A 19,585-nucleotide genomic window follows, 5' to 3' on the forward strand; every position below is an offset into this window, starting at 1 on the left:
TCAGGAAAAGATATTATCCTTCAATCTCTCATCTGAAAATTGATCAAATTTGAAATTTAAGTTTCTTCCTTGAAAGCCGCATTTCCCAACTCAATACACTTTTTTTTTTGTGCAACATATTCAGGCTCCTACTTGAAGTTTCTCTTGAATATAAGCATTCATACAAAAAACCATTTAGATATAAAAGCAAAATTTCCAAGAGAAATGGAAAGAATATTGATGATAATCATCACCCGAGTAGAGTACAGTTAAAGAAAGGAGAAAATTGTATTTAGTAATCTTCCTATTTTAGAAAAAGGAGAATGGAACCAATAGTGTATGGAAATGGAAGATGACACTAATATGGAGGGCGATTTTCCTTGGATGCTCTTTTTGGAGTGGGGAAAACCATGGGAAGTGGACAGATACACCTTATATTGTGCCAATATATACTTGGTTGTGAGATAAGGAGTATGAGTAAAAAGGAGAGACAGTTGAGGTCAGGAGGTATAAAGAAATAAAGATGAAGCCTCACTGCTTGTTCAATGGTGGAAGATGAAATTACTCCCAAGACAGCATTGGGTAAGCCACATAAGGACAATTAGCAATCTAACATATAACAAATAAATAACTAAACATGTTTGGGGCAAAAATCATGAAAACTGTTATTTCTTTTATAGAGTTTTTACTCATCATGGGTAACCTCTCTCTCCTTAAAAGTTCTATGTCATTTACTTTTCTAGAAGTCATTTGGCAATTTCACAGAACATAGCAATATTGCAAGTTTTTTTTTATGGGCATTCTCAGATTTTTCTAATTCCAACTATACTTGCTAAAAACTACTTGAGGGCAGGTATCTTTTATATTTCTTGATAAGTCAAATGCTTTGTACTTAACTTCTGTTGATTTGAATTATACTTCAAAGAAAGAAATCTAGAGTTTTATAAAACTAAAATTTGCTACTATTAAAAGGAAATTGGACTCATAGAATTTAAGGTATCAGCAATTTACATTGGAAATAGTGTTGTTTTTCAGTGGATCTTGGAATTGTAGAATTGGAACTTGAAAAAAAATTAGACAAATCCTCTCATTTTACAAATGAAGAAACTGAGTTATAATGCTGTGGCTATCATGAAAAAAAAAAGGATCAGCAAACCTTGGAGTCAGGAAGATCTGGATTCAAGTCTTGCCTATAAACATTAGTTTTGTGACTATAAACAAATCCCTCAGCCTCTCTAACTATAAATTACATATATATTGCCAATAAATGAAGAGGATTTTAACACCAATAATTCCATAGGTTAAAAAAAAAAGTCCAAAACAACAACAAAATTCAAGGAAATAAATCCATTAAAACCTAGAAATTCTTCCCAGTCTTGAAAGCTTGAATTCCTTATCCATTACCTCTTAATTATTCCCAACTTTTAAAAATGATAAAATCATATGGCCAAAAATATCCTTAAAGATCATCTAGTCCAGGGGCAGCAAAGTTGCTCAGTAGATAGAGAGTCAGGATTGGAAACAAGAGGTCTTGTGTTCAAATGTGACCTGAGATGCCTCATAACTGTGTGACCCTAAGCAAGCCACTCAACCCCAGTTGCCTTACCCTTACTGCTCTTTTGCCTTGAAACTCATACTTAATATTGATTCTAAAACAGAAGAAAAGTGTTATTTTTTTTAAAAAGGCCATTTAGCACAATCTTAAACATTAAACATGAAATTGCTCAACAAAATGCCTAAAATGCAAAGATCCCGTCTGATTGAGTACACTATCTATATAGTGGTTGGGAATCACTATCATATGGCATAAACTATTTTATTTTCAAATAACTCTACCTGTTAGAAAGTTCTTTATTTTGATCATTACAAAAAGAAATAATAAGGAAATAAGTTTTGAGTGATAATATATGCATAACCAAGTGGGATTGCTTGTCAACTCTGGGAGGGGAGAGGGGAGAGAGTAGGGAGACAACACTAAATTATGTAACCATGGGAAAAGAATTAAATTAAATTTTAAATTAAACAACAAAAATAGAAAATTCTTTATTTTGAACTGAAATGATTTCTATAGTTTGCCACAGCAATAGCCATAAATACTAAATCTAATGCCTTTTGCATATAATAGCTTGCCAACTATTTGAAGACTCTTATTATATCCCTCCTGAGTCTTCCCTTTTTCAGACTAACCATACTCAATTCTTTCAACAGTTCCTCATATGACATGTTTAGAGTCCCCTCACTATGGTGGCTGCCCTCCAGCTAGTTAATGTCTCTCTTAAAATATGGTACCCCTAAATAAACAGAGTACAGTGGGACTATTACTTTCTTTGCTTTCAATATTATATTCTGCTAATGTAGCCAAAAATCATATTAACAATTATGGCTACCATTTCATACCATAGACTTGGATTGAGTTTAAAGTCACATCAAATCTTTAAAAAAATTAGAGGGAGGGATAGAGTTAGTTTGTGACAAACCATATTATGGTTTTTAGATACAGTTACCATTTCCCTTAAAGGGCCACAATATATATATATATATGTGTGTGTGTGTGTGTAAATATAATATTATATTTTATATTATAAACAAATTTATACAAATGAAAACTTTTTTTCACTCTAGACCAACTAGATAAACAGAGATAGGTTGTCATACCAGATGTTGAAACAAAGAAAATGATCAAAGTAATTTACAGAGTGAAGTATATTCTGGAATCGGTGATGCAAAGAAATAACAAAAACAGCACAACTCAAGTAGCTATCTAAACTTTTTGCCACTGATCAATACTTTTTCAGTTTGATAGAGCTACAAGGAAAGATTCTGGAAGGAGACAATTTTTTGCTGGGTGCTCCTTATTTGAGCTATGGTTCTCAGGTATGTTTGAGATCAAAAAGTAAAAAAAATCAATCAATCTCTCTCTCTCTCTCTCTCTCTCTTTCTCTCTCTCTCTCCCACCATCCCCCAAACTTTTAAAAATTCCTACTCAACAGGGAAACCCACATGCCTTTTGAACATTTTGGGAAGGAGCTCATTTGACTGAGCCCTGAAGTCTTTTTGCATAAAGTAAGAGAAAGGTAGGCAAGGAGAAAAACACTGACACCTTTTGTCATCTTCATCCTAATTGTGGTAATCTTGATTTCATATCTTGAGCCCAAATCAATAGTGCTGATGCCTTCCCTAACCTCTGGATTTTTTTTCCTGCACCCTGATTTCTTGGTGACTGTGTACATTTTGGTGTTGACAGTACAAGGTATATACCTTGCTCTCTCTTGAACTTAGCAGATTTTGACAGATTTATGTGAGGACAGATGGCCATTACAGGCTGAAGGCTGACAAGAGGCAGTTCAGAGCATTGTTAACACACTCGCACAAACTCTCGGCAGTGCAGCACTGTGCAGAATGTAATTCAGACTATAGCTTTTTTATTGCTGCCTATTTTCTTTTGTCAAAAGAGCCTGCTGTGCACACCAACAAATGGCTGCCATTACCCAGAATGTAATGGGTGTCAGACAAATCACGTAACACAAACAATCAAGAGTATGTAGGTCATATTTCACTAGAGCACAACCTTAGCAATATTTATGATTACTGCATTGAAATGTGCTCTATAATAAACAAGTACCTCTATATCACTCACACTTATGTACTTCTGCACAGCAAATCTGGGAGAAGTGGTACACACTCTACAATCATCTTTTTAAAGTCTTTTTGAAAGTAAAAGACAACATATTTTTCATGACCGTTGTAAACCCATTTTCCTTGTAGGGTTCTTTTTTTAATTGAATGACTGGAAATGATAAGTTCAGTGTTTTATTTGAGGTACACTACTATCTACCTACTGATTTGGCCTTTTTTGTTTGCTTGTTTAAAGCACTTTATATCATTTTGCAAAATCAGCTACTAAATCATCAACAACTTTCTAAGTGTGTTGAATTTATAGGTCAAATGTATTCTGAAGGGAAAAATGTAAGATGAGATGCCAGTTCTTAGCTTTCACCTATAAAAATGATATCTACTATAAGAAACATCATGAGGAATATCTTCATGCTATCCCTTGGCAACCAAAGGGACAAGAGGTTCCTGTAAATGATTAAGGAAGCCAAGTGAATTGCCATGCCCAGATTTTGGGAAATGTGGAGATCTTGATGAGAGCTCAGAGGTGAGTCACAAAAATGAATAATATAGGATGGGAAAGTCAGACCCAGGGGGGAAATTTTAAAGGGTCTTAAGTTGATTTAGTGTACTTTAAGAGAAAACTGAATAACTTAACTATGATTTCCAAGTTATGTGTATGGAAATCTCCAACTCCACAGAGGGCAGAAAAAAAAGGAGAAATCTTATTGAAACTACAACATATGGTTTGACATATGGAAAAAATTCTTGACAGCAAGTGTTGTCAAATAAGTAAACCTGTTGGATTCCTTTCTCTAAGGTTCTATGGGCACGAGTGAATAAAGTGACCTCTATGAAGTCACTTTAAAGTGCACCAAATCTGTTTATAAAATCCAGAACTCTTGGTAAAACCTTGGGCCCCTGAAACTAGTAGATAAATGCCTGATATAGATCACTTAAGGAGAGAATGCCTAAGCTTGACATAGAATCAAATTCATGCTAAGTTCTTAAAAAATTTCTCTACATCACAAAAGCCTCTGAAAATAGGATTATCAAGAGTAACATTATATAATAAACCATATACAAAAATGGTTAGATTGGCAGATTGATTTTGTGGTGTGTGGACCAGGATTTTATGAAGAATGGGAGCTACTAAAGTCAGCTTCAGTTAAAGATACTGATTGAAATAATTTCTCTATGTCACCTGGGGATTTGTCATTCTGGTTCTTAGCTATGTTTATTCATGTCAAATAGCAAGAAATGGACACACTTGTTGAATTTCTATATTTTTCCTATTAGCACTTCAAGTTGCAGTGTAGAGCTCTGAGTTTGTAATGGTTTTAAATGGTCTCTGCCAAGCAAGCCTTCTTTTTGCTTTTTTTCAGGCCATTTTGAAATCAAATTAGTTTTACACCTGTAAAGTGAAGTGTTTTGTTTTTTTTTTCCTTCAGCTAAAAAGAGCTAGTTTAGGACAATCTCAAAGACAACAGACCAGATGGCTTCAGCCAATAAAGCAAACTTTCTTTCCCATTCCTCCTGCTCCTCCAAAGACATTACAGATGGGGAAGGAAACATTTACTTGTTCCAGAGGTATCTGAATCTTGTTGACTATCTCATCACTATGGCAAAGTGAAAAGAGATTTTGACATCAGAGGTCTTAGGTTAAAAATCCTATTATGCCATTCACTACTAAATGATTGCCCTTAGTTTCTTTCTCTGTCCATTGAAAAAGTACAGTAGATGACCTCTTATAAGGCCCCTTTTAGTTCTAAATCTGATTCCATAATTTCCACTTTCAAAAGATATTTCTAAAACATGAGAAACATTATTTTCATGAGTTTAGAAATTATATTTATATCTTATATATATTTTAACATAATCTTTATAATAAAAGGATTAACTAGTACTTTTATATTTGAAATAATTTAAATATAATTTAATGTAAACCTGGAAGAAAGTGTCTAGTGAAGTGCTGTAGGGTTCTGTACTCATTCCTGTGCTACTGTACATTTTTCTTTATTAATGACTTGAATGAAAGCATATATGACATGCTTGTCAACAGCATGAAACTGGCAGGTATAGCTAACACTTTTGATGGCAGAATCAAGATCAAAAAAGCCAAATCTAATAAGATGGAGCTTAATAGGCAAATGTAAGAAATCCTGCACTTAGGTTTAAAAAATATCTACTGCAGAAATACCTAGTGGTAGAGATTAGGTTAGATAGTACTTTCTGTGAAAAGGGTCTAGATATATAAAAGGTTACAATTTCAATATGGGTTTGACATTGTAATACTCTATCCATAAAAGCTAATGTTGGGGACTCCATTAACAGAAGCATAGTTTCCAGAATAAATAAATGCTTGTTGACTTAATTTGATAGTCACAGTCCTCTCTAATCTGCCTTGATCGAGTTATATCTAGAATATTTCTGGGCTCCAAATTTCAAGGTGAGTCAATGAGAGAAAGGAAGAAAAAGCATTTATTAAGTGCTTATAATGTTACAAGCATTATGCTAAGCACTAGAGGGTACAAATACAAAAGTGATATCAGAAAGCTTACATTCTAATAGGGAAAGACACTTGGGCAGTGGTGACTAAGAAGGGGGACTTTGGTCTAAAATGTTATAGTGGGACTTTAAGGATATAAATTGACACACTCTTTCCAGGAACAATGGCCGAATTGATTCGATCGTGGTTCCAGAAATAGAGAGCTCCAAAGGTGAAGGAAGAGGGCATTTCTGGAAGGCTGTTGGTGATGCTATTGAGAAGACAGTCAGGGAGTAGGGTGAATATTGATGAGACTGCACTTGTGAAGAGACTCAAAAATATGCTATAAACAGTTCACTTAAAATATCAGAAATGTTTAAGCTGAAAAAAGACACTTATTGGGGACATGATTGTAATCTTAAAATATGTAAAGGACTGTCATGTGGAGAAAGGAGGAGAAAAAAAGGATTAGATATATTTTACTTGATTCAAGAGGGCAGAATTAGGATCTGTAGGTGAAAGTTACAGAGAGGGAGAACTTTCTAATAAGTAGAGCTGTCCAAAGGTAGAATGAGCTAACTAGAAAGATAGTGAGCTTCACATCTCTGTAATTCTTCAAGCGGAGGCTGGATGACCAGTTGTCAGTGATGTTAAAGAGAAAATTCCTCTGTTAGATAGAGATTGGATTATATTACCTTGGATTCTTGTCCAGCTGCAATTTTATGATTCTATCTAGGATAATCTCTTATCCCATAGAGAAAGGAATGAAGGATTTCTGTATAGAAGACAGAGTATCATACTTGAATTCTAAAGACCTAGGTTCCAATTCTGGTTTTGACATTTACCAGCTTTACAACCTTAGCTCTCCACCTTTGTCTCTTCATTTGAAAAACAGGAATAACAATACTTACACAATGTATCTAATAAAATTTGATAAAGTGCCAATTCTCAGAGTAGGAAGGAACCAAAGGTCTTCTAGATCAGTCTATACCTGAACATGAATCCTTGTGATAATAATTAATAGAGCATAAATATAAAAGTATAACATTCCAGCAACCTGTCCCAGGACTGTTTCTCTCTGAGCCTCACTGAAGAATGAGAATGATGTCCACACCATTCCACTTCTCTTCACCCATCGCTAAACTATACTAGAACAATCATTATCACAGACCAAACTGTTTGCCACAATTTCCCAGAAATTACACTGATCCATAAAAACAAATGAACCTTTTTAGTAGATGCTACCATAACAAATACTCATCATTTCCAGGTTATCTAGGTCAAAAAGCTTTCCAAATTCAGACTGGCAGAATAAATCAGTAATCAAGCTCATATGGGAATGGGAAAATATGTACATTAATACTGGGGGATTTTTTGTCTGATACTAGAATTCTACCAAGGATGCTTTCAGAGAATCTACAGAGGATGAGCTTTCATTATAATACTTACATTTGACTACCAAAAAGCAGTTATTTTATCCACAGGACAATAAATATAAAAAGGTAATAGTAGGACAGCAACTTGCTCAGGGACTGTTTATATAATAATCCCATCAAAAAAGAGTAGAAGAATATTCACAACAACAATTAAATAAAATTATTAAGAGCAAGTAACAAAATTCAACATAGAATAACAGAACAGGTTAAAGAGATCTAGTTAATTTAAATTATCATAATATTGCAGAGAGTGGATGGGGAGGTATTAAAAAAGAGTTCTGTAAAACCCTCATATCAGAAGAAAGTATTTATTCCATTAAGTGATTCCTTTTTTGATTTCCCCCAATACTTTTAAGTTGCTATATGTTCATTATCCCCTAAAATATTTCTTACAAATTTCCCCTGGTGTGTTCATGTTTAGTGTCTCTGTCACCTCAAATGGGTTCACCACCTCCTTTCTTCATCCAAGAAAATAGTTTTCATCTTTTTAAAGATATAGCTCAGTTCCCTTCTCCTCCATGAAGCCTTCTGAGACTAGGTTACTACTCAGTAATTCCCTTCTGATGAACTCCTATAGCATTCATTGTCTGTACCACCCCCTTAGTAATTACTTGTAGATTGTGATATTTCTTGTATTACATTCCAGAGATAGAGCCAGCCTGGGCAAATCAGAGGGGCAAGAGATGTGAGTGCTGACTCTAGAGAACACATAGATCCATTTGGCCAGAACATACAATGTGTGAAAGGAAATAATGTGAAATAAGGCTGGAAAGGCAGGCTTTATCCAAGTTTGAGGACTTTAAGTGCCATACTGGAGAGTTTATACTTTATCCAAGAGCAGGAGTTTCTAGCATGTGTCTGGGAATTTTAAATGTTTAATAGATGCAATTTCTATATAAAAGATTTCCTTTATAATCTTATACATTGTATTTTATACATTTAAAAGCATTTTTCTGAGCAGGGTCTATAGGGTTTAGAAGATTGCCAAAGGATTACATGAAAAGATTAATAAGTTTTCTCCTAAAGTCAGTAGAGAACCAAGTGAAGATTCCTCAGCAGTCATGTTGGAATTTTAGAAGTATTTTGGCAGCTATGTGGAGGATAGATTAAAGAGAGGAGAGAATGGAAGCTAGGAGTTCAAATAGGGAACTTTTGTAGCAGTTTACCTGAGAAGCAATGAAAGTCTGAACTAGGTTGATGATCATGCAATACAGAAAAGGGGATAGTTAAAACATATATAGAAGGGTAAAGGAAAGGATTAAAGACTACCACTGAAATTATAAATCTGGTTATCTGAAAGAATACAAGTGCCCTCAAAGGAAACAGGGAAATCAGGAGCAAGAGTAAAGCTGATTTCAGAGAAAGGTTTGGCCCTTTTGGGACAAATGAGTTTAAAATACAGTTTAGGTGGCTTAGTGGTTAGTGTGCCAGGTTTGAAGTCAGGAAAGATATCCAGCCACTGACACTAGCTTTGTGACCCTGGGCAAGTCACTTAACTGTTTGCCTCAGTTTTCTCATCTGTATAATGAACTGGAAAAGAAAATCATTCCAGTATCTTTGCCAAGAAAATAGTCAGACATGACTGAAATGACTGAACAACAATAACATCAAGTGTTGAAACTAGCATGTCTTGTATTGTCATTTACCTTTTTATGTCTGTATATACCTTTCCATTGAAACTGTGAACTCTATGAGAACATAGGCAAATCTTTGGTGCTTTCTTGTATCTTCATAGCACTTAGCACATTTGCTTTACAAAGATCAATGTTTATACATCAGCGATTATTTGGGGATTGTTCCTATTTTACCTAAAGGACTTTCAGCAAGGTCCAAAGGAAAACATACCTTAGCACACTATGAATTCCAGATTGCTGACATAAATATTGTCATAGATGCTTTAAAAGTCTCTAGATCACCACGAAATTGCTTTTCAAAATTGCTAATCCTTCTCCCATTGTGTATGGCAGTTAACTTATAACTAAACAATATAAAACAATGTATGCTGGACATTAAGTTACAAAGAAATGCTCAGTCTTCCAACAGAGTATAATTAAAACAAGGAAGCTGTTTTAGGACACCAGATGTTCTCCTAATAAAATAAGTAGAATTGACAAATGTGTGTGTAATTTATATGTATATGAATGTGTACACTACGTTATGTATATAATTAATGTGTACATATATATAGATATATACCTACCTCTCTTTCTATACATATACATATGCATTATACACATCCCTAGGGATTTTATATATGTATACAACACATTTATACCTATATAAATCTCAATGGACATGCCATATGAGATTAATTTCTCTGCTTCTTGACCAAAGCATGCAACAGTCCTTTCCCTAGAAGGTAATTTAGCAAACCTGAACTGTGAAATTAGACCTAGGAACAATGACCACGGTGCATGCAGGCTCCACAGTTCCAGTTGAAAGTCCCTTCCTAACTTTGCTTTTCTTCTACTCTTATCAGCACTAACCAGAGTCAGGGTTGTTCTTGTTCAGACAGCCTGGGAGTCACTTTTAGGTGGAGTTCAAACACCAAACCCCAAAGATATTGTGTACAATCAATCCCTGTGAGCAAATGGGGATACATTATGAGGCTTAGGATATCAAATTCCAACTGGAAGGCCAAGAGTCCAAAATGGTGGAGGTTCTTACCCTTCTTCCAGTGTTCAAAGACCTTTTTGTCCACAGGGGATGAAAACTTATTAGTTTCTTTACTTTGTTAAGATGCTGATCTTAGCTTGTTGTTATTCTGTGATGGGATGGCAGGGCTTGGAAGGAAGCACTCCAAATGGGCATTTTCTTTCTTCAAAGCACACATAAACAAATACTGAGTGCCTCAAAACATTTTGGCACAGTTTTAAGCTTTAAAAGATCAATACTTTAAAAGTGCATTAAAACTTTTTGGGATACCCTGTATAATCAGATGCTCAGTTTTCCTTCGAATTTCATTTTTTGCTACTTTGGTTCGGCTCCCTTAGCTACATGGAGATCACTGCAACATTTTACTATATATTCCACAAATCAACCACACCAAAACAAAATGCTCCCCCAATACCTTTCTTACCTGCAGTTCCAGAGAGTTCCACACTTAAGGTTCTTTCAATAGTCTTGTTCTCAAATGGGGAACCCTTGGGATCACTGGAAGATAGGGCACATTTATAAAAACAAGCTGAAATGGAGTTGCTGTAGCCAAATGTATCAATACTCCCTCCCCCCTTTTATACTGTTTACCCTTCTTAATACTTACTTTGGTGACTCGGGTGTCAAAGGAAGTGATAAACTTGTTGGTTTGGCTAAAGGGGAAAAAAAAGAAACTGATTATGAAATATTGAAAATGATTAAGATGCCTTTTTTTTCTACCAGGTACCTTCCAATGGCAGAATTTGAAATATGACTGGGCACTCAAGCACTGAACTAGTTCATGAGGGAATTCTAGAATATTTGGTCAAAGTCCAAGAACAACTGTTTATGGGAGCATTGTGTTTATACTCATTTGAAAACACAGAAAACTAAAACTTTCCCTAAGACATGTGATCCATGTTAAAGAAGGAAAAATTCACACAATACCACAGGAAATTGCATTTTTCTCATTTAATTGAGAATATAGGATTTGGTTTGTCTAGAAATGAGAACAGCAGAGTAACTACAAGGCAACAGAACGTTATGAATATTCAGCTGATGTTACTTCAACAATGTACAATTTTATATCTAGCTCTGAGAATAGGTTGTTTCTTTGAGGCCAAAATTCAGTTCAAAATGATCCAAGTTACAGGAAATTGTTTGATGGATTATGGATATTGGAAAATGATGGGTATCTGAAAAGGTGGCTTATAGAGGGTCTTAAAACGCTCCAAACCCATAATATGAAGGAAAACTAAACCAAAACATTGGTGTTTCTATCTGGTGATATCCATAAGTGTGCCAATGCAAAGGCTCTTCCCCTCTTTCAATGCTCATCTCCAATTCTGTCTCCTATAGGAATTCTTCCTAAATTAGAAAGATAAAAGATAACTCTTCTCACCCAAACATAACTGACAATTGCTTTTCCTTTGGCAGCCATGTACAATGAACAGAGGGGAAGAAAAAAACAGATTGAGCCAAAAAATGTAGGTATTGGTATATTCTTCTTAGAGGAAAATTCCAATTTAGTCCCTATATTTGCCTATCTGAGGACATGGTTGATATTCAACAAATATTCAATCCATCAAGCCTAGTTGGTAAAATAGTTAGAAACTAAGTGCTTTACTGTTTCCAAATTAAAATCTGAAACAAAGTATTTTACAAAGATAAATTTTATTTATACATTGCAAGTAATGAGACTAGATTTATGCTTTAAAATGAGCACATGCTATAATATCATCTATCTAATATGCACAAAGAAATACAATTCCTCACATTGCTTCCATACTTGGATTGATTGGCTTTTTCAGACATAGATTAATGAACTGGCATTATTTTTTAGTTTGAATATTTTTAATATGACAAACCACTGAAAATCATATAACATATTTATAAATGGACCTTTTTTAGGGTAGTAAACTGAAAAAGCACCAGGAGAAAGAAAACCCAAATTGAGTATGAACTTCCTTTTGCCATACAACATAATGATATACCTAATAGTTTATGATTGAAATGCTAAAGGAAAAGGTAAGTACTTTATTACATTTCATTTACATTGTTGTTCCAACCTTATGATTTCTGTAGAAATCTTTCTTCCACAGATGCAGATGGGTACCTTGTTTATAAGTTAGTCTTTGCAATTTGATGAGATAGCCTATGAGGTTAGATTACTTGCTTATGTTCACATTTAGTGTCATAGACAAAACCTGAACCTAAATTTTTCTGCCTCAGAAGCTATTCACTATTCACTATGTCTCTAAAGGAGTTCTATATTGGTCTCAAATTCCAAATGTAAGAAGGGAGAGGGCAATCACATTTAACAAGATAAAATTCTAACAGGAAATGGCAAAAGGTTAGAATGCTGCATATATTAAGTCTCCTCCTCTGTCTAGTACCTCATCTATAAACAATCTTAGACCTCATAGAAGTAACTACTGGATGGTGACTCCACCTGCAATTGGACTAAGAACCCAATCTCCGCTGCACAGAGCTAAAGGCAAAGGTAAAAACCCAAGGCCACATACTACTCTAAGACAATCTGAATCTGAGTGTTTTTATAAAACAGAAAATAGGAGAATCATGCATAAAATATTGTAGCCTTCACAAAGGTATGAGAAAAGGCCATAATTCTTATTCAGTATTTCCCCCACTCTTTCGTGCTTACTATTTTTTGCTTGATATCATGCTTAATAAGAAAAAAAAATCCTGAGGGTTGGGCATTGCTTACTGGTTAATAGGCATTAACAATTTATTACTTGGGAAGAAATGCCTTTTCCTCAGATGCTGAGATTTAGAATTGGAAGGGACTTCAAAGTTCTCTTTAATACAACTCTGACATTGTACAATACAGATAAGGAAACGAAGGATCAGAGACATTTGGTAACTGCCCCCAGGTCACACCTGTAAGCAGTAGAGCTGACCCACTCAGATGCTCTGAACCCAGGCCCAGAGCTCTCTCCCTAACCCCCCACATCACACACCAGTTACTACTGCTTCTGGAGGAGCCTGATCTGAATATTCACAGTAATACAGGGAGAGAAACAAAAATGCAAAACCTAATGTTATCAATGGCAGAAAAATATTTTCTACAATATCCCTTCTACAATAGAATGTATCACTTTATAAAGTTCCAACTATGCTATAAGGGGAAGGAGGAGAAACAAATTATTTAGAATCAGATCAGCATCCAAGAGAGCATTCCCTAAAAGTCATAGCCAAGTTTGCTGTCCTGAACGCATGGAATGGCTTGGAATGGGAACCCATAATCAAATCCTGGAACAAAGACCCAGGGATGGTACATGAGGAATCATAACTCTTGATCCTTTACTTTGCCCATTATAGATGTCGCTCAATGACTTCTTCCCTGCTCAACTTGCTGCATCTTCTCAAAAGCATGTGAACCTTGGAGTTCCCGTGAAGGTGGGTCAATGTGAAACAGAGAACTATGGAGCATTAACTCTATTTCAGGGGCTGAATAAGAAGGGAAAGGTAAAGAGTGACTAAGAAATAGGTATCGTGGAAAACCAAAGGCAGAGCTTTGAGTATTAAAAGAGACATTCTTATGAGATGCTATTCTTACATGAGAGAGAAGGGAAAAAGAATAACAATTTGGTATCCTGAAAATCAAGATGTTTAACTTAAAAAGAAAAAAAACCAACCACCACCATCACCACCCCCAAACAATTAACATACCTGTATGTAATTATCATGGTTCAAAACAGGGATCAGGGGTTGGGAACCTGTAGCTGGAAGGGGAAGTTATAGGAAACAAAAGAAAAACAGGGTATCTTTACACCTGCCACTTCAGAATACATCCATTTCCACTTCACTGTAACAAATTCTAAAAGTGGAGTTAAAGTGGAAACAGGCATATTTTAAAGTAACAGTAACTTCACACAAGTTCCCTTGGGACTATAAACCTATGCTACATCTGGGGCAGTAAAGGAAAAATTAGAAAATTACTCACAATAGCAGTAATTTGAATTTCTTTAGTACTTTCAGTTTTACAAAATGTATTCCTCACAACAACCCTGTGAGGTAGGCGGTAGAAGTATCTTATCCCCATTTTCTGATTAGGAAACTGAGACTCAGGCAGGCTAAATGATTTGCCATGGCCAGAGTAACAAGTCAGGGTCAGAGCCAGAACTAAAACCTAGATCCCTTGGATCCAAGTCAAATTGACTAGCAGAGATAAAAAAAAAAAATTCTTACAGGTCTCACTTAAACAACCAACTCTTCTAGCCTAAGGATAGGCAAAAAAGAAAAAATTTCAACTGAAATAAAAGATTCAGTTTAGTCTAAATAATCAATACTTTGGAAATAACGAGGCTAGTTCATTATTCACTATATGAAGGCTGGAAGTGATGAAGTCTTGAAAACCTTATTCCCAAGGTTATAATACCAACTAGTATCAATCAATTAATCCACAAGCATTTATTCAGCACCTACTACATGCCAGCCACCGAGCTGTGTGAAAAATACAGAGATGGAAATGAAATAGTCTTTAAACTCAAGGATTTATACTGTATCAAGGCTAAAAATATATACTATGCTCTAGGTAATGGAAATTAAGCATTTATGTTCAGGAAAGGAACTATCATGATAATATTTCTTGTTTATTAAGGAATAAGTAGCAAATTAACTGTGCTTTCCTCCATTTTTACACCGGTGGAGAAATTAACCCCACCTCTACCTCCTCCACACAAAGCTCACTAATGATCTGGGTGGACCAGCATCTTAGGACTTCAGTTATCTTAGTAATGTTGATATAAATATCATCTGATGTTGTCATTCTTAGCCATTTCTCCAGCCCCAAAACATCAATGTACATTTCAGCTGGCTTTGGTGGATTGTGATTTAGCCTGCATGCCAACTAAAAAGGTTAGGTTCAAATAAGTGTCAAGGAGGCGTTGTTGTCTTTCATTCCTGGTCCTGGTCCTTCCTTCGGGAATGAAGAGTTTCTGACTTTTCTGCACACAACAGTAACCCAAGGACCAGAAGCACCGAGTCTTTTCAGAGTCACTGAATTCCAGTACCTCATCATTGCCATCTCAGCCAATATTCTCTCCTCAAGTCCCAAGCCTACCTTGCAAATGGTGCGGCTGAGACTGGAGATGGGGCTTCTTTTTGGAAGGGCATTTGTCTTTGCTGCCGTTCCTGCTCTCTGTTGGTTTGGTCTGAGGAGGGTCATCATTTGTAGTCAGATACTTGAGGAGCTCCGAGCAGGGACGCCTTTGTGGCTTTTGCTGTTGACAAATGCTCTTTGCTTTATTGCTCCATGAATTCTCGGTCTTAAAAACAAGGCATAGAAAAAAAGGAAAATTAGTGAACTGAACCTTATCAGAATGGATATAGGTTTTCTGAAGAGATGAGATTTTCAATGAAGTGTTCAGTCTAAGTGTACTAGATCTATGAGCTGTGAATAATTGTTTGCAGAACAAGGAAAGAAAATTACATTTAAAATTCCTAAATGACATTTATGCAGCGTTTTATTTCATTTCTCCTACATTTCAATGTTCCTACTCAGCAACATGTAACTAACAAGACCCTACAGCGCCTTTACTGTGAACCCAAAAAAAGGAGACTGCTTTAAACCTTAATTTGCTGCTGATTGCTTGGGCCCAGTATTCACAACTCTCTTAAGTACCCCTAAATGCTCCGTTTTTAGTTACAATGAATAGCAAGACAAACATTGTTTAATACAGCCTGCTAACGGACTTATGTCATTGCCTGCTTTCCATCCAATTAATAGCTGATAAAGATCTTTTGCTGAGGTCCTAGAATTATCTCTCTGAGTTAAACAGCTGGCCAAATAATAATCCTATACCTCAGAGTTGCTCATAAACAAGACCAACTAATCAGAGCATTTTTATTATATACTATACCGGTTCACAAACTACTAAAATGGATAAAGAAGAACAGATGATGAGATTTCCCCACTCCCCAACCCCCAACTGAAGCAAAATGAAAGAATTTACAGTTTAAAGTAGCTAAAGCGATATTTCTGGAACCCATTCCACTTCATGTTTGACATTTTTGAAGCAGTTGCCAGATTAATACGTATAGATTTGCTGTTTGCTCTACACTGAAAATATAAAACTCTTTGTTACTTCCCCCCGCCCCTTATTACAAAGATTAAGTTTGTACCTTAACAACCGCAGGGTTTGTTCTGATCCTATGATTAGTATTTGCATGGTTCTGAGTACTGAGACCACTGCATTCATTATAACTTAGCTGAGTGTTGGCTGGAGCCAGTAAGAGCTTCTTAAGCTATAAACATATCAAGGAAGGGAAAAAGAAAGAAAAGTTATGCATCTTTAAGGATTAGAATACTTTATTAGAATTTTTTACATATTTACTTAAAATTAGCTACATCAATCTGAACAAGCAGAGCACAAATAGCTCCAAAGGAATTAAACAAAAACCATAAGTAAAAGTGTTTGGAATTATATTAAAAATTAATGGAGGTGCTTCCTTTTCTGACATTCTAAGTGTTGTAGGGGAATGGGATGATATTGAATCCCTTTGATTTTGTCTGTTTGTTTTTTCCTATAAGGTAAGGTGAAAATAGATGACCCCCTCCAAAGAAATTTCCCACCCACTACCACTAGGTTCATTTGAAATAAGAGAAACTTTCATGATGACTGTGAGGATTTGAAAGATAGGGGGAAAAAAATTAAATGACCCAACTGAGATGCTGTGGAAAGAAACAAGACTGACAGTTTGTGGGGGAAGGGGCAACAATATTACAGTGTTTATTGCTGAACAGAGGGATATATTATTTTTAAAACTTAAGAGAGCCATATGATGCTTGGGAATCAAGAATAAGATTAGGAATCTCTGCTTATAAGAGAAAGAGGAAAGTTAAAATATCATACGATCTGAGATCTTGAGTAAGAAGATAATACAGGAGCCGTTAAAGACAACTTCTGCATTTTACATATGAGGAAATCAAGGAACAGAGAAATTAAGTGAATTCTCAAGGCTGTACAGGTGGTAAGTGATAGATGTAGGATATGAACCTAGATCCCATGACTCCAATCCCAGGGTTCTTTCCATCAGGCCAATGTCCCTCTCTCCAAAGGCAGCAAAATCAACTATATTCCTATTACTTTGTGAATACCAAGTATACAAGTCATTGTGAAAGTAATGGAGCTAGTAAATAATGGATGGAAATGAAGTACACCTTGCTAACATAGCATGTATTTTGGTGAATGTACCTCTGTATATTTATGAAAGACCTCAGAATTGAAGCACATTTTATATCATCTCCATCTCTGGATTAGAAATAGCAAAATACAAAGTCTGCTTCCTAATATTCTGGGGCATTTAAAATATATAGATAGGATATGAACAATCTGTAGGGCAGCTATACTATATAATTGTACACTGTGTGCCCTTAAGTCACTTAAATGAAACAAATATGGAACCTGAGACAAAGAATCAAAACATGGCTATGGCTGATGAGAAAGGAAGTCATATATCAATAAAGTGTCATAAAAATGCCAGGTATCATGAGTGCATCTTTCACCACTCTACCTAAATCTGCCAAAATTTTATCTTTGCTTAAATACCAGGCAAAGTCAGTTCCTCCATAAAACCACACTTTTTGCTCTAACATCTATGCTGACTCTACTTCTTCGCTGGCTCACTCCTCAACCACCTTGTAATATGATTTCTAATTCTGTAAGTCAATGAAAACTCTTTCTTAAAAGTCTATTAAAGAGACCTTAACTTGTAGATTTATTAGCTTTTCCTCAGTCCTCATCCCCCTTTCTCTCTCTGAAGCTTTTGATAATGTTTCTCCTAGATACTTGGTTTTTCCTTAGATTTCATGATACTGTTTCTTTGTTTTTCTCTTTTTATTGTTTTGTTTGTTGTTTTGTTGTTTTCTGTTGTCTGACTCTTCATGAACCCATTTGGGGTTTTCTTGGTAAAGATACTGGAGGGACTTGCTATTTCCTTCTGCAGATCATTTTACAGATGAATCTGACCACTCTTTAATCTACTTCTCTGGGTTGTTATTCATCTCTAGCTTCTTTTATTTCTTTGCACTCTTATTGTTAGAGAATTCATCAGCATAGTTTCCAGAACCATGTCCATATAGGTGACTCTCAAATCTAAGTATAGTATGAATTTCTCTCCTATATTCCAGTCAAACTATCAAATGCCTACTTGATATAACCTCCTGGCTATCTTGTAGGCATCTCAAATTCTGACTCAAAAGACTCAAATGGATCTATGTTTTCATCAGTTTGGATTTTCTCTTCAAAAAAAAAAAACAGATCTCAATCCATCCATCACTGCCAATTCTGTGGAATTCTTGCCCACACTCAAAGGACTGGAAGCTTTTCTTGTTTTCTCATAACAATGAGATGAGAGAAGCACACATCTCTGACTGTCCATCTATTATCCCTTGCCCAGGTCCATTTTTTTCATCCTTTCTTACATTTCTCTGATTACATGTTTTACTCTTGTTCTTCTCAAAGTTCCTCTTTGTTACATGTTGTATCCTGATCATATCTACCATATGAATCTTTGCTACCCTCCCTGATATTATTTTAGTTCTTCAGAGAATGTTAATGTTCTATGTCTCATGGTCAATCAATAGCATTGATAGAATTCTGACATTAAAAGAAATTGGGCTTTATTTCAGAGACTTTAAAAGATCTTGATACTTTTCTGAAGGCAATTTAACACATCTTCCTCCTTCCATTGTTGATTGATATTGAGTCATTTCTACTATCTGCTCCAGGGAAGATTTCATTTTTGTCCTTGTACTCTCCACATCAAGTAATATTGTCTGGCGTGGCACCTACTGGTGTTTAATAAATGCTGAGTTGTGCAATAGATAAGTCTCATAAGGATTTCAAAAAAATAGGAAAGTAGGCCTATAGGTAGCTTGTTAAGATTTTCTTAGCTGATTTTTGTCAGTATTATTAAATAACTATGGACTAGTAATTACTTGTAAAAATTTGTTTAAACAATACTGCTTTGCAAGTAAATATTCATATAAATTTTCCCCCTTGTCTTTGGGATTTTTCCCTTCCTTATGTACCCTATATTTGCTCTTTCAATGATTTAACAATTGTGCCACCATCAGTATATATCTCTACTATTTACATTTGTTACAATTTGGCTACATTCTCCATCTTTGCTCCCTTTAATGTTATTTCTACCTTCTCTATGAATAAAGGCAACACCCTGATGTGTGCAATACCTCTTCTGTTCTTGATGTTGAAAACAGTATGTTAGAAAAACATTTGCAGATCTTCTCCTGTTTTCTTCTCTTTGTTTTCCTTCTTACACTTTTTATCCTGAAATGCCCTCAGGATAAGCTTGCTTAGCTGAATCTCTTGCTAAGCTCTTTAAAAATCAGAACTGAAAGAAGGTAGCATCTACATGGTTGACTGGGCTGAAAGGTACTCGAAGAGGA

At 35.4% G+C, this 19,585-nt stretch overlaps 1 protein-coding gene across 5 annotated transcripts in view; it reads right to left on the reverse strand.

Moving 5' to 3' along the window:
- Positions 1-19,585, reverse strand: part of PPARGC1A (PPARG coactivator 1 alpha) — an 800,952-nt gene that overhangs the window by 23,493 nt on the left and 757,874 nt on the right. For all 5 annotated transcript variants that reach the window (XM_007496655.2, XM_056802471.1, XM_007496657.3 and 2 more), the window contains 4 exons: positions 16,297-16,419; positions 15,236-15,440; positions 10,778-10,823; positions 10,595-10,668 (listed from right to left, as the gene is read on the reverse strand). In XM_007496655.2, the coding sequence (XP_007496717.1) occupies positions 10,595-10,668; positions 10,778-10,823; positions 15,236-15,440; positions 16,297-16,419 (448 nt within the window). The remainder of the gene's footprint in view (positions 1-10,594; positions 10,669-10,777; positions 10,824-15,235; positions 15,441-16,296; positions 16,420-19,585) is intronic.

Source organism: Monodelphis domestica, chromosome 6 (genome assembly GCF_027887165.1).
Source record: "Monodelphis domestica isolate mMonDom1 chromosome 6, mMonDom1.pri, whole genome shotgun sequence".
NCBI classification, from domain to species: Eukaryota; Metazoa; Chordata; class Mammalia; order Didelphimorphia; family Didelphidae; genus Monodelphis; species Monodelphis domestica.